This window comes from Lytechinus variegatus, chromosome 2, assembly GCF_018143015.1.
Source record: "Lytechinus variegatus isolate NC3 chromosome 2, Lvar_3.0, whole genome shotgun sequence".
Classification (NCBI taxonomy): Eukaryota; Metazoa; Echinodermata; class Echinoidea; order Temnopleuroida; family Toxopneustidae; genus Lytechinus; species Lytechinus variegatus.
The window spans coordinates 50,470,356-50,486,067 of NC_054741.1; the positions used below are offsets into that span (position 1 = coordinate 50,470,356).

Genomic DNA, 15,712 nt, shown 5'->3' on the forward strand with positions numbered 1-15,712 from the left:
CGTTTTCTTCATTTTGCACGTCGTAGCAAATCCTTTTACAGGCTGGTTTGACGAACTGTGCACCAAAATGATGTATGGAACATCAAAAGATTTCACATGACCAATGTCAGAGGTCATTTAGGGTCAATGAACCTTGGTCATATTTGGGGTAATTTGTTGAATTACCATAGTAACTTTGAAAGTTTATGGATCTAGTTCATGAAACTTGAACATAAAACTTAAACATAAGAGTAATCAAGTATCGCTGAACATCCTGCGCGTGTTTCAGGTTACATGGCTAATGTCGAAGGTCATTTAAGGTTTGAACTTTGGCCATGTTGTGGGTAATTGTTAAATCGCCATCATAACTTTGAAAGTTTATTAATATAGTTAGTGAAATATGGATATAGCGGTAATCCAGTATCATATTGCTCATCTTGCATAAGTCGTAGTTTACTTTATCAAGGTCAAATGCCATTTAGGGTCAATGAACCTAGCATTATATTATATGAATAGTGTTTTTGTGAATAATTATTTTATAGTCATTTTCAAAGTCAGCACTGTTGCTACATTGAATCGCGTAAAGCAGGCGAGACTGCCAGTGTTCCACTTGTAGCTAATGACTACCATATACGATTCGATGCGAGAATATACTTTCATCTAATTTGTAAGATGAAATATAATTATAACTTGTTTGAAAAAGTCTACACTCAATCTCAATCCAGTTTAATTTGTTTGGGTAATTACGCCATCATCGTCAAATTTGTTTTCTTATAAGTTTGAATCCTCTGAATCACTGAATACTATGGCCCGTATTCTGAAGTCAGGTTTAACTTAAACCTCGGCTTAAGTCCGGTCTAACTCCAGTCTAAATCTCACTTTAGACCGCGGGTTTAAGAATTCACTTTCTGAAGTCCGGTTTAACTTAAAACCTCGGTCTAAGTCGAGTCTAACTTGCGCAAAATTTAGACTCCGCCTAGGGGTAGTTTAAACCATGGTTTAACTTTCAAAATGGCTGATCTGCTAGCTGCCTTGCGACGGGGAGAGCAAATGCTCGAGATAAATCGTCGACAAGAGATCGAGAGGCCGTTAGTTGAAAGGAAAAACCCTTTTCATATTTATGAGAACAACGATTTTCAGCAGCGGTATCGCTTCACTAAGCAAAGTGCGTTACACATTATTGAAGAACTAACGCCAGCTTTGGAGAGACACACGAGTCGCACTAATGCGGTGCCAGTGTACCTTCAAGTTCTCACCGCTATGCGTTTTTACGCAGTCGGTAAGTCGATCAGCATTTACATTCTTTTGAACATTAGATCTAACATCGTTTATTTACATGCTTTTATCCAACTTGGAATTATTGTAGAAAAGTGGTAGGCCTATCAATCATGATCATCGCTCAAAATGACTCGCCCTGCAGCGTATAGCGCGCTCTCTGCTTGTGATCGATAATCAGCTGATCTGAACAGCTGATCATCGATGATAGCAAGTCAACCACGAGGGTTTGGGAACTTTTTTAGGATCGAATGCCACGCAAATAGCTGTTCCTGTAGTTGTCATTGTAAGTTTAAGTGTTAGAATTCTAAGTGGTGATGATGATGAGGTGCCGATGATGATAACTAAATTGAGCTTTTTAGGTATGTCGTGAAGTTTTTGTCTGCATGCATGGCATTTATTTTTATTTAACCCAGTCCCAGGGTTATCGTTGTCGTACCGTACGCACTGGTTCAATGCTCAGCCTCTCAGTGCACCGCGAGTGCCAGAGGCAGTGGCAGTAGTACCATCCTGCTAACCAGCCAGGGGCCAGGCATGGCAGGGAGCTCCGGCCGGAGCCCAGGGGCCGATTGCACGAAAGGGTCTTTGCAAGGACCGTCTTTCGTGTCGCCCATCTTTTAATGATGCGCCATGTGAAACGCAATTCAAATAAATCATCTGCAAACATATTTCATTCGTATTTAAAATAAACAAAATAGGCCTAGGCCTATTTGTTTATAAAATGATGTGATATATCATGAAATTGTATAAAATTTGATTTAAAAGCAAGCTAACCATGCTAACGAATCTTATTCTTTATCATAAATTTCAGAAACACCCCGCTTATAGCGTATCATAAAAGATGGGCGACACGAAAGATGGTCCTTAGAAAGACCATTTCGTGCAATCGGCCCCTGGTGCTCACCGTGCCTAAATACACAAACTCACTGGACTACATTGTATTTGTAGCCAATGTAGGTTAGATTGTGGTCACAATCCCTTGGGGCAAGACTTCCATATGTCCCACTAAAATTGAAAAAAAAATGGAGGTTTATCAAGAATTATCTAACAACATATATCCAAGAGATTTAAGAAGGAAAAGTTGGATATCGTGTATACAGAAATATGGCTTTATTCCTTCAAAAATTTGAGTGTGTGTTATTCCCAATGGCATCGGTTTATTTAGTCAGAAAAATAAATACCCAATAGGCCAATATCTCGACCTTGAAGAGTAGACTAGTCGTAATATTGGTTGTTGTGGCGTGCGCCTGTAATCCAAGCTACGTAGGAAGTTACAAATTGATGCAGAGGTTCGAACCCTGGTCACGTCTTTCGGATGGTGACGTTAAAGGTCGGGCCCAGATGTAAATAAATCTGATTGATACACGTCTGACAAAACTCAAATACACACACACACGATAAACGTTATGAAACCCATGTCTTTCAACTATTCCTGCTAGCTCAGTGAGTAAGGCGACAGACTGGAGATGCTTCGATCTGCAGCGAGAGGTTCGAGTCCAAGTTCCCACTGGAAGTAAGAAGAAAAAAGAGAAAGAAAGAAGGGGGTTTTGGAGTAGTATTTTTGAAAATTAGTGGAGGGGACATATGGAAGTCTTTCCTATTAAACTTGGAAAGAAAATTTTGTAAACAGAAATTATGCAGTTACCACAATGATATGGATGAAGGTCTATCGTGTGGCCATGGTGGCAGCATCCTGACATCGAGGCACAGACTGGAACCTCAAAAAACCCTGAAAAATTGTTGCAATGTACAGTGCGTATCAAAAAAAAAAGTTTACACTTTGAAAAAGCCCTGGGAATTAAAAAATATACAACATGTGTGTAATTTTTTCATATAACTATGGGTTTGGGTCTCATCTATCCAATGAAAGTAAAAGTTTTGACAGAATATTACACTTGAGTGAGCACTGTCCATTTTTGTAAAGCTCGCAGAAATCTGTTTGCGCAGAAATGCTTGTTTTCACGCTGTGTCAAGGGCGAAATCAAACTTAACCCTGCGAAGGATTTCTCATAAATTTCCCTAGCACTTTTAGAACAATTGAAATAAAACGGATACATTCAAGCATTTTGTAACAATTTTGCCGCCCAAATTTGAAATTTTAACACTTAGTAAGCACAACCTTTACCCTTCTTGTGCCGGCTGGGTCTGAGGACATAACTGAATCTGAACAAAAGTTTATATCAGACATCAAGCATTTTTCACTAAGTTTTTAACATTTAAAGTGGGTTTACATTTTATTTTTCATTTAATGCTTGTTCCTCCACACTTTTTCCAGGCTTGACAATGATTAACAAAATGAAAATCAAGCCTCAGCCATTTCATGTAAATCACAGCTCAGTGTAAAGCAAATGTCGTCATGATGGCCTCAGTGTGTGGGGGAGTGGGGTTGGGCGCAATGCACTCTTCATAGTGTTTTTGGCAAGGAAAAAAGTTTGAAAAGGTAAAAAATATCTTCAAATCAATTATACTAGCTAAATTCCACATGTTCTTCATGATTAAGATCTATTTTTATTCGCATAACTATTTCAAAGTTCTGCGCAAATCATTTTTCACAAACTTTTCAAAAGTAAGTGGTGTCCACTCAAGCGGAAATATTTTTTCGACAGTTATATCGTTGTTTGCTTAAATGGATCGGTAGTAATGCTAAAATGTGGAAAAGTCGTCAGGATATTACAAATATAATTTTACAGGATTTGTAAGTGTAACCTTTTTTTTGATATGCACTGTATAGTCACCAGACACTATATTATGATTCCGGATGCGCATATTACTGCGTTCGCAAACAATTTCATTCCGTAAGACTTCCGCAAATCAATTTCAAAGAGCAATACATAGAACAATATTGCAAAAACAAGGCGAAAAAATTCCAAGTTTACCTTATTTATCTCTAAAATCACAGAGAACAATTGCTATATTTTCTAACGGAAATATGGGCCTGATTTGCTGAATTTCAATCTTGTCCGCTCCTTCGATCGTATGATGAGGTGTGATGTATTGTGGGTGATCGTCGACGGCTAGTTCTCAAGGTACCCGTGCGCAAGGTTTGCCGTGATTAGAGCTGTCGACGATCGGATGCGCATCGATATAACTTGATGAGCGTAACGATATGAACTAGCATAATATTGGAAAGCGCCATGGACATTCAACCCCGCATTCAGGTAACAAGAAAAAATATAAGATATCAAACACAACTTTATTACCAACATCTCAGATTCGATGTACAAAAAGCAAACAAAAATCAGAATTTACTCATGATGTGATATGAGAAGAAAAAATCACACAAATTTGTTCTTTCATCATTATAATCAAGGATATCTTTACCCCTGTGGCGCGCTTCCGGAATCATGATGTAATTTGTAGTCGGAGGTCACACGATTTTAAGGTCAAAGGTCATTTTCAGGTCAACCTTACCTAACTCCGCAACCGTAAGGTGCTTTTCAACCAAACTTGGATGGTAGATTGACTTGGGGGACCTGCATATTATGCTGCAGTCGGAGGTCACATGATAAGGTCAAAGGTCATTTTCAGGTCATCATTAAAATTTACGTGCAAGGCTCTTAAGACAAGTGTTATTCCATCCCAGTCATATTACAATTCTGTTGCATGCCCTCGCGAATCACGATATTTCTCGTTAGTTTCATACGTGGGCGAGACACAAAATCGCCTTTGCCTTGTTATTGAATTTTAGGTGCACATGTTTTCAAGGTAATTACCAACAATACATATTACATGTATTTCTGAACATATGTCCTTTTAATACTAATAACAGACCATCATCACAGAAGATATCACTGTCTTTTTGGCTCTTCATCTTTGAGTTACTATCACAATTTAAAGTGTTGAAAAGCATGTATGTGTCATCAGATAACATTAAGAAGAGCAAATGGATATACCGCACCGAGGTTCGCAGGACCGAGTGTGGTATACATGTATCCATTTGGCGAGTCGAGCACAGATTTCATTATTTAGGTCCTCTATGCACAAGAATGCATGCATTGATTGTTTTATACAACCCCCCATGTTACTGAGTTGCCCCAAATGCTATAAATTGTAGATAATTCTAGATAATTCAGACCTCAGCATCGCACTATCAGACCTGCACTCTGACGTCAGAGTGCAGGATAGTACTTTTGGTATGATGTCAGAGTGCAGGATAGTGCGTTTGGCAGCAAAAGTGCAATTCGCTAAATATCACGTGATCCGATTTGGACCAATCAGATTACAGAACATCCTTCGGAGTTGTATAATATACTCTGCACGTTCAGACAAAAAAGTTCTTCCAATTTACTTAAAAATTGAGACTAACCAATCAAACTTTGTTGCAGTAGTCAATCAAAAGTAGGCAATTCTATTAAAAATCATTTCTTAAAAGTGCGCATTGGTTGCTATGGGAGGCTGTAAAAATCTGAAAAATATTACAGATTTTTCCGTGAGACACTTGGTGCAACATTTGGTGGAAGACAGTTTAAAGAAAATCGAAGAGGGTCGGGTGACAAGCAGTGGTTGATCTGACGTGGATTGACCCACATGCAGGTCGACGTTAAAGTTTACATGCAAGACTCTCTTATGACACCTAATTCCGCAACCGCAATTCACTTTTCAACCAAACTTGAACGGTAGATGGATTTGGGCGACCTGCATTGTATGCTGCTGTCGGAGGTCACATGATGAGGTCAAAGGTAATTTTCAAGGAGGGCGCCATCAAAGTTGGATTTCTTAATAAAAGATGCCAAGTTTAAGGTCATGGATTACCCCGCGTCCCATCAAGGAACGACACCAATTTAAACAAACTAGCATGTAATGTTTAATCATTATAAAGTTTCAAATATGAGTGATATTGTTTTCATATTTCAAAACAGGCACGTTCCAATTACTACATGGTGATGAGTGTGGCCTGTCTCAGAGTTCTTTGTCACGGATAATAGTTCAAGTGTCAACTGAAATTGCTCGATGGCGAAGAAGGTATTGAATTGCACTTTTCCCCTATCTTTTGATGGTCTAGTTAGATTTGCCAAATTACCTATTCAACACAAATTGATGAGAAATGACTGATTTTTAAATTCAAATGATATAGTACATGTAGTACCATTAAAGTAACATTGTATTTATTTAAAAAACACACATGGCAACCAAAAGGCTGAATTACATAAATGTATGTAAAGTTTATGAATTGATTCAGATTTTATTTCACATTTACTTGTACATAAATTGTTAAAACACAATCCAATTATATGATGGAAAGAAATAACTACAACTTAAGAGTATGTGTAAGTACAACTTGAAACCAAGAATTTGAAGATAATGGCAATAATAGATACATGAATTTAAAAAGAAAAAGAAAGAATATACTGCTATATACATCATAATGATAATCTGAAATGGTGACTCGTCTCAACCCTTCATGTGACCAAAGTCACAAAAGTGGCAAAATATTAAGGATTATTCTTTCTCACTCAAACACAGAGATTTCTCATTGTTAATTCATTCTTTCATTGATACTGATAACGGATGTCAACCAAATATATTCAGCCATCAATCTGAGGTATTTTGTATTTGCCCATTTGTCCAAAGATAAGAGCGAATGTTAAATAAATTTCAAATGTCAATGACCAAGCGAAATTTAATTTAATACATCATTTTTCCAGAAGATTTTGTGCTAATGTGGAAATTGTATTTAACTGAGTTCCTTGTTTTTAGTTGTAGATAATGTTATCATTACTCTTTGATAAATATTTTCATTTTTTCCCCTCAGGTACATACACTTCCCGAATACACCTGAACAGGTGGCACGTACTCAAGAAGAATTTTTCCAATACTGCGATTTTCCAGGTGTAGTTGGTGCTATTGACTGCACCCATGTGCCTATCAGATGCCCTGGTGGAGAAAATGCACAGAGATTTATCAACCGAAAAGGGAGGTTCTCTGTCAACGTCCAGGTACATTGCTTGCATTTGTACCCTTAGATAGCAAAATTGCAAGATATGACATGAGGGGAGCAGCTCACACCTCTCTAATGGTCCCCAGTCCTGGTTTGGATTAAATTTCATGAATGGAAGAATTTTTTTTTTACTATCTATAAAAGAGATGAATTACAAAAAAATGGAAATGTCTTCTATAAAATAGATTGTTTAATTGTAAATGTGATTGACTTGTGAACTATAGAAATTTGCCAAGTAATCAATCATTTATCATTGAAACAGGAATACCCTTTCTTAATGTAAATCTAACCTGTGCCATTGTTCTGCAAACACATTTCATTGTGTTTCAAAGACAAGAGGGAGTTCTAGCAAATGTAGGAAATCATTTGAAGCCTTTATTATAATTTGTTTCAAAAAGGTGCAATTATTGAAATGCATGTAAGGATGAATGCTTCACATGTCTAGCACTTTGTATAATATAATTATATGTTTATTAGGAAATCATGATCAAATCACAAAATTTACAAACAATTTGTCTGATTTGCAAAAGCTTTTAAAGAAATACAACATAAAAAGAGCTGAACAAGCAGCAGATATACAAACAAAATCAAATAATATCTGATAAAGTGATAATGTTTTTATCAAACCAAGATTTTAAAAAAGTAGTGTGATTTAGATTTTGAACAAATCAACCTTTTAAACCATTGACATTGACAAGCACTTACATGTCAATCAGAAAACTTATGGCCATAAAACTCTACTGTAGCTTTTTCTCTTTAAAAATACCAAACACGAAGAGATTCGGCTAGTTGTATATTACCCAGTGAGTTAACATTTGATTCTGGAGCATAAGAATTCTACAAAAAACATGAGCATTAAGTTTGACTAAAATATAAAGTTCAATATGTTTCTAAGGGGCAACATAGTTTACATCTAAAATATTTTTCACCCACACCATCTTCTGTGCATTTGCAAATGCTACAGGATCAATCATTTTTAATCCAGATTCAGTATAATCATTACACATAATCTTTCTCTGAACTCTGTCTCTACCCCCATTCCAAATGAACTTAAAAAACAAACATATTCAAATCTTCGAAAAAGAACACATGTCTAGCACTTTACATCTTTTCATTGGTTTAAAGGGATGATCGAGGCTGAAAATATTGATATCTAAATAAATAGAGTAAAGTGCACAGAGCAAAGTGCTGAAAATTTCATCAAAATTGGATAACAAATAAATGAAGTTAATGGATTAAAAGTTTATCAATATTTTGTGAAAACAATTATTCGCACATCGTCGTGAATATTCATTGAGTGGGCTAATGATGTCACATCCCCACTTTTCGTTTTCTTATGAAATCATGATGTGTCTCCATTATGATGAAATAAGTTAAGGCAATAAATAACTAATGCACTTAATCAGTTGTCAATCCAATTGTTTTAGTTCTTGGCAGAAAATGTTTGAATAAACCTAATTTCATATAACAAAATACAAAAGAACAAGTGGCAATATGACATCATCAGCCCACCTAATGAATATTCAAAAGACATGCATAGAACTGTTTTCACCAAAATAATGAAAATCTTAAAAAATCAATAACTTCGTTATTTGTTATCCGATTTTAATGAAATTTTCAGCATACTGCTTTGTGATTTTTATTGAGAATATAAATATCTCCAGCCTCGACCATCCCTTTAAGTACTTGGGTGTCATTTCTTTGATTTCCAGGTGTTTGCTTGTTAGTATTTCCTGTTTATTTTATTTTCATTCATTTCATTTTCTCTAATATTTTAGGCAGTATGCAATCACAATGGACTGCTAATCAACCTCGTTGCTAGGTGGCCAGGAGGAACTCATGATTCCAGAATATTTAGAGAATGCCAATTGAAAGAAAATCTTGAACGAGAAAGTCATGAAGAAAAATGGCTTCTTGGCGACAGTGGGTAAGTGTTGAATCGTTTGCACATACTTTATTAACATGTCATCATACAACAATTTATTTTGTTCCAGTTTCCACATATATGGCTATGGTTTGGCTCAGGGACCTCGAGAAGCATATTATTGATAAAGCTTTGGAATTGCACGTAATAATTCCTCACCAAAGATGTATTGAGTTTGCAAAATTGCGAGGATTATAAATTTCCAAGAAGGTTGCAGCTAAACCAGTTAATTAATATAGTATTACACAAAACGGAAATGATGTTGTAACCTTATTGGTTTTAAATAAGTGGAGGTGGTACAGGGTACAAGCTGCAGAAAAAGTGAACCATTTTTTTGTAAAGTATTGTAACCATGTTAAAATAAAAAAGAGTGAATTACCTACACCAATTCAAAGTGCCTGATCAAAATAAAATATCTGTGTACTGTTGTCTTTTTTATTTAAAACCTCAAGTATGGAAGAACCATGTTTTGTAACTTCTATGATGAAATCACAGGAAAGATTAGCAATTGAACATTTTGTATTGCTAAAGGGTGTTCATTTCTAGTTATACCTTTATGTCATTTTTGGCTGTGATATCATGTATTAAAATAAAAGTTTTACTTAATGGCAATTTTCAATTTAACTTTTAGGTATGAAATGCATAGTTCCATATTTCTATAAAGATTTTGAAATCTCTTGATTTTGTTTCAGATATCCTTGTCAGCCATATCTTATGACGCCGATTCAAAATCCAGCTGGAAGGGGAGAAATCAGATATAATAGAGCTCAAGTCAGAGGCCGCAATATAATTGAACGAACATTTGGAATGATGAAGAGAAGGTTTCCCTGCATGAATGAGCTTCGCTTGAAGCTCGATACAACCCTTATAACAATTGTAGCAGTAGGTGTTTTATGGAACTTGTCAATTTTGCGTAACGAACCGGAGATTGCAGGTCCAGATGGAATCCAAGTTCCAGGTGACCAACTTCCTCCTCCAGGCATGGCTAATGTGGCTGGTCACCTCAGAAGACAACGGATCATTCAAGATAATTTTGTCTAAGTACGCTTAGTCCACTTTATCAAATGATATTCAATTGAATGAAGAATACTTGTCTGAATGTGCTCTGCACAAAGCTTGACATTACTCTCATAACAATAGTAGCAGTAGATGTGCTATGGAACTTGTCAATTTTGCGGAACATCCGTTAACATACTGTATATCCTTGTCAACCATACCTTATGTCACCAATCCAAAATCCAGTGAGTATAGGGTAGATAAGGTACAACAAAGTTCACTCAAGATTGTAATTTCCTTGTCTGAATGTGCTCTGCACAAAGCTTGACATTACTCTCATAACAATAGTAGCAGTAGATGTGCTATGGAACTTGTCAATTTTGCGGAATATTCCGTTAACATACTATATATCCTTGTCAACCATACCTTATGTCACCAATCCAAAATCCAGTGAGTATAGGGTAGATTAGGTACAACAGAGTTCACTCAGATTGTAATATCATTGAGTGTGTTTTAGGTCGAAGAATTTGTTTCAAGGTAGCAATATTAACATCAAAATGAGAAAACATGGTAAAGGCAGATGAACAATAAATGCTTTCCCATGACAAATATTTAATTAGTATCTTGCTGGTTTTGAATGAGATCTAGTTTCCTTTGCTGCACTTTCTTCTTCATTTGTAGTATCTCCATCTTGACCTTTTGCTGTTCCTCGAGGTAACCAAGTTTGATCCTCTGTTCGTCTTCAAGGAACTTCATTCTCTGACGATGTTCCCCTATTTTCAGACGATGTTCCTCTTCAGCATGTAATTTCAGGGTTTCTTCAAGGCTGGGTGATGAAGTTGTTGCTGCAGGAGTTGACACCCTTCTCTTTGTTTGTGAATTCCTATGAAATATGAAGCCAAACCATCAATTGTTACTGCATATTTCTAAATTTCTCTTTGGGAAACGTTCATTTTATTGTATGATGTTTGAACTGGAACAAGTTTTCAACTCTGACATAATGAAGTAATCTTATTTTGAGTGTTATATGCCATCCTAAATTATGACTGCACTCTCCTCATATTTAAAAGATTAAAGTGTACTCAAGGCTGAAAATTAAGAGATCTGCTTTACCTTTACAGATTTGATGCATGAGGTAAATATTGCCGAATTGTTGGGTTTTTTTTGGCAGGAACATGTTTTTGTTGCAACGGAGACCTGTTCTTACACACAGGGTTGAAAATATTGAAATAGCTATGATTTCATGTAATAAAGATATGGAAAGCGAAAGTAAGGACATGACATCAGTTTACTACCTAATACATATTCACGAGTGAAAACATGTAACTGTTTTCAACAAATAGTGCCAAACTTTCAAATTCAATATTTTCGTTTCTTTTGGTTTGATTTTCAGTGTTTGCCTTATTTTTTGTAATTCATATTTTATTGATCTTTTTTGACCAGAGGTAATTTGTTGATGTTAAATTAAGATTTTATCATGTTCAGCCCAGAGTATCCCTTTGAACTTTAAACGTGTAATCAAATAATTATAGCAAAAAGCTGTAAAGATATTTAGAAAGATGTTCTGTATTTAAAGGTAAATGCTAGTTTTGGTAACGATATCAAAATGAGTTCGTACAGAATCCAATGAAATGACCACTAAAGTGTCTGTTCGTATAAATAAAACGCATGTGCCAAAGGATTCTGGAAGAAATTGTGTAATTGCTGAGAAATCAGCAAATAAGCATGGGATTCGGGTAGGGCGTCGGGCCAGACGCCCTAAGCAATAATTATACATTGTCCCACGTGCGCTTATCTGTGTTGGGGATCTTCGGTGTGAACGTTTTTCAGCGTAGATTTCAAGATTTCACAAAGTTCAGTTAATTTAACTGTACCATATCTAGATCCTCGATGATATACTGACAAGCCTTGTTTTACAGACTTTCTCATGAAATCAGTGTTTACTGCAACTACTGGAATTTCTCTTTAAATGAATCAATTGTAAAATGCATTCCGTGAGTTCTTCTATAAGTGCAATGTATGTTAGATTCAAATATTTTTCTAGTATCCTGATGTTTCTATATTCATATTTATCTATATTATAGTATCTATCAGAAATCTTTTCTTATAGGAATAGTAGAGAATGTAATTAGAAATTGGAAATGAAAATTACCGTTTTACAGGAGTGACATCAACAGAGGTACTGCGAAGGACATTATAGCTGGCAGAGGTGATAGAAGGTTGGATACTAGTAGCATCTGTGATTGTGGACAGTGTTGTGTTAAGAGAGCTGAACCAAGTCACTTCTGCAAGATTTAACATTGTGCACAGTGTTGTGTTAAGAGAGCTGAATGAATTCAAATACTCAAATAATGAAATATGACAATTTGTCATACTTAAGCTTCAAACATGTATTAACATTTTTATAGCAAAAAGTTGTTAAGAAATCTAGAAAGATAATCTGTATTTAAAAGAATAAGTTGTTAAGTATAGTCTAAGTTATTCCATAGGTGCAATGAAAGCTGAATACACATGTGAAACATATTTTTTTTCTATTTTGAGGTTGCTATTTTTATGTACATAACTCTACACATATATGTAATATATATATATATGTCTACATCCTACCAAAGGGCAAAGTCTATCAGTGGGTTTATTCCGTCATAATACACATATAGAAGTAAAGACAAAGGTAGAGGGCTTTAAGGCAAATTAGGAACAACAAAAGAAGACAAAAAATTTTTGCTTGAAAAATACCGTTTTTCAGGAGTGACCTCAACCGCGGTACTGCGAAGGGCATTAGAGCTGTCAGAGGTGATAGAGGGGTGAATGCTGGTAGCATCTGTAATTGTGGACAGTGTTGGCTGAACCAAGTCACTTCTGCAAGATTTAACATTGTGCTGCGTTAAGAGAGCTGAATGAATTCAAATACTCAAATAATGAAATATGACAATTTAATGTCATTATACTTAAGTAAGCTTGAAAAATGTATTCAAATCAAATGATTATAGCAAAAAGTTGTAATGAAATCTAGAAAGATGTTTTTTTTTTAAATTACATTTACAAATTGTAAAGTATAGTTAGTCTGAGTTATTCCATAGGTGCAATGAAAGCTGAATATACACGTATAACATATTTTTCTATTATGAGGTTGCTATATTTATATCCATACTTATATTTGTGTATTTATATTATGCAATATATATATCATATGATATACATGAAATATTATCTTTCAAATTTTTTAAATTATTGATACCATAATTCGTATAAATCATTTGAAAAGAGAGAGTAGAATTTGGAATTGAAAAATACCTTTTTCCAGGAGTGACCTCAATACAGCTACTGTGAAAGTCATGAGACCTGGCAGAGGTGATAGAGGGGTGGATGCTGGTAGCATCTGTGATTGTGGACAGTGTTGGCTGAACCAAGTCACTTCTGCAAGATTTAACATTGTGCTGTGTTAAGAGAGCTGAATGAATTCAAATACTCAAATAATGAAATATGACAATTCAATGTCATTATACTTAAGTAAGCTTGAAAAATGTATCCAAATCAAATGATTATAGCAAAAAGTTGTAATGAAATCTAGAAAGATGTTTTTTTTTTTTAAATAACAAATTGTAAAGTATAGTTAGTCTGAGTTATTCCACAGGTGCAATGAAAGCTGAATATACACGTATAACATATTTTTCTATTATGAGGTTGCTATATTTATATCCATACTTATATTTGTGTATTTATATTATGCAATATATATATCATATGATATACATGAAATATCTTTAAAATTTTTTAAATTATTGATACCATAATTCGTATAAATCATTTGAAAAGAGAGAGTAGAATTTGAAATTGGAATTGAAAAAATACCTTTTTCCAGGAGTGACCTCAATACAGCTACTGTGAAAGGCATGAGACCTGGCAGAGGTGACAGAGGGGTGGATGCTGGTAGCATCTGTGATTGTGGACAGTGTTGGCTGAACCAAGTCACTTCTGCAAGATTTAACATTGTGCTGTGTTAAGAGAGCTGAATGAATTCAAATACTCAAATAATGAAATATGACAATTTAATGTCATTATACTTAAGCTTGAAAAATGTATCCAAATCAAATGATTATAGCAAAAAGTTGTAATGAAATCTAGAAAGATGTTCTGTTTTTAAAAGAACAAATTGTAAAGTATCTTTAGTCTGTGAGTTATTCCATAGGTGCAATGAAAGGTGAATATGCATGTATAACATATTTTTCTATTATGTGGTTGCTATATTTATATCTATACTTATATTTGTGTATTTATATTATGCAATATATATATATCATATGATATACATGAAATATTATCTTTCAAATTTTTTTAATTTATTCCATAATTCGTATAAATCATTTAAAAAGAGAGAGTAGAATTAGAAATTGGAATTGAAAAATACCGTTTTCCAGGAGTGACTTCAATACTGCTACTGTGAAAGGCATGAGACCTGGCAGAGGTGATAGAGGGGTGGATACTGGTAGCATCTGTAATTGTGGACAGAGTTGGCTCACTTCTGCAAGAATCAAGATAGTACTGTGTTAAAAGTTAGATGAATTCAAAAACTCAAATAATACAACATGACAATTACGCAAAATAATTATTTTAATATTAAACATGTAAGAACATAGGTGTAAAGAAATTTAAAATGATTGTGCTTTATTGAAAAGAACCAATTGTAAAGTTTAGTATTTTGGTCCTTCTATTGGTGCAATGAATGTTAAAATATAAACATGATATTATCTTGATGTTGATTTATTTGTATTTATGTAAATTTATGCTATTACATATGTTATATAGATATGCATATCATATATCGGAAAAGTTTTACTTAAAAATACAAGAAATATAGTTGTGAAATGGAAATTAAATTAGAAATTGGAATCGAAAAATACCGTTTTTCAGGAGTGACCTCAATACAGGCACTGTGAAGGGCATGAGAGCTGGCAGAGGTGATAGAGGGGTGGATACTGGTAGCATCTGTGGTTGTGGACAGAGTTGGCTCACTTCTGCAAGATTTAACATTATGCTGTGTTAAGAGAGCTGAATGAATTTAAATACTCAAATAATAATACATGATAATTAAGCATTAGAAAATTTCAATCGAAATAACACAGGGCACGTGAGAAGTTTTATGTGAGTGGGGGGGGGGGGGGGTACATCAGTTCTGGATCTGCCTTGTAATAATGCATGATTTTAGGAAGGATTAGTTGCCATAGTTTAAATCGTGAACATCATTTGTGGTCATAAAGTGAGATGAAGGGTGATTTCTTTTTCTTCTCAATACGAACGACCCCCCCCCCACTTCCCCAAAACATCCTTGTTTGTCATTATTTTCTTAAAACATCAAAGGTGGCGTTGATAATGGGACAGGATTACAAATTTTTCAATCGGGGGGGGGGGAGGGGCAGGTGGTTCTTATTTGCCTTTCTCGATAATTTAAGCACAGAGGGGGGGGGGTGCAAGTTAGACACCCTATACCAATTTTTCCTCTTGTTTTGCTTTTTCTCTTTTTTTAAATTGTTTTTTTTTCGGGGGGGGGGCTAACTGATCTTCATGAGGCTGAGAGAGGGACACAGATTTAGCGCTGTCCA

General features: G+C 35.1%; 2 protein-coding genes across 4 annotated transcripts; one reads left to right on the forward strand and one right to left on the reverse strand.

The window, feature by feature from the left end:
* The first annotated feature begins 790 nt into the window (after positions 1 to 790).
* LOC121408288 (putative nuclease HARBI1) lies at positions 791 to 10,878 on the forward strand. Of its 3 annotated transcripts, XM_041599698.1 has the most exons (6): positions 791 to 1,258; positions 6,114 to 6,216; positions 7,007 to 7,190; positions 8,971 to 9,119; positions 9,809 to 10,157; positions 10,794 to 10,878. In XM_041599698.1, the coding sequence occupies exons 1-5, from the start codon at positions 991 to 993 to the stop codon at positions 10,155 to 10,157; spliced, it is 1,053 nt and encodes a 350-aa protein (XP_041455632.1). In that variant the 5' UTR covers positions 791 to 990; the 3' UTR covers positions 10,794 to 10,878. The 3 variants fall into 3 exon arrangements, with proteins under 3 accessions (XP_041455632.1, XP_041455631.1, XP_041455634.1); XM_041599697.1 differs by lacking the exon at positions 10,794 to 10,878 and having other exon boundaries at positions 9,809 to 10,723; XM_041599700.1 differs by lacking the exons at positions 791 to 1,258; positions 10,794 to 10,878 and adding an exon at positions 1,309 to 1,540 and having other exon boundaries at positions 9,809 to 10,723.
* Positions 10,725 to 15,232, reverse strand: LOC121406850. Its single transcript, XM_041597722.1, has 7 exons — positions 15,014 to 15,232; positions 14,521 to 14,634; positions 13,965 to 14,087; positions 13,407 to 13,529; positions 12,849 to 12,971; positions 12,265 to 12,397; positions 10,725 to 10,995 (listed from the first exon to the last, which is right to left on the reverse strand). The coding sequence occupies exons 1-7, from the start codon at positions 15,141 to 15,143 to the stop codon at positions 10,725 to 10,727; spliced, it is 1,017 nt and encodes a 338-aa protein (XP_041453656.1). The 5' UTR covers positions 15,144 to 15,232.
* Positions 15,233 to 15,712: the final 480 nt, after the last annotated feature.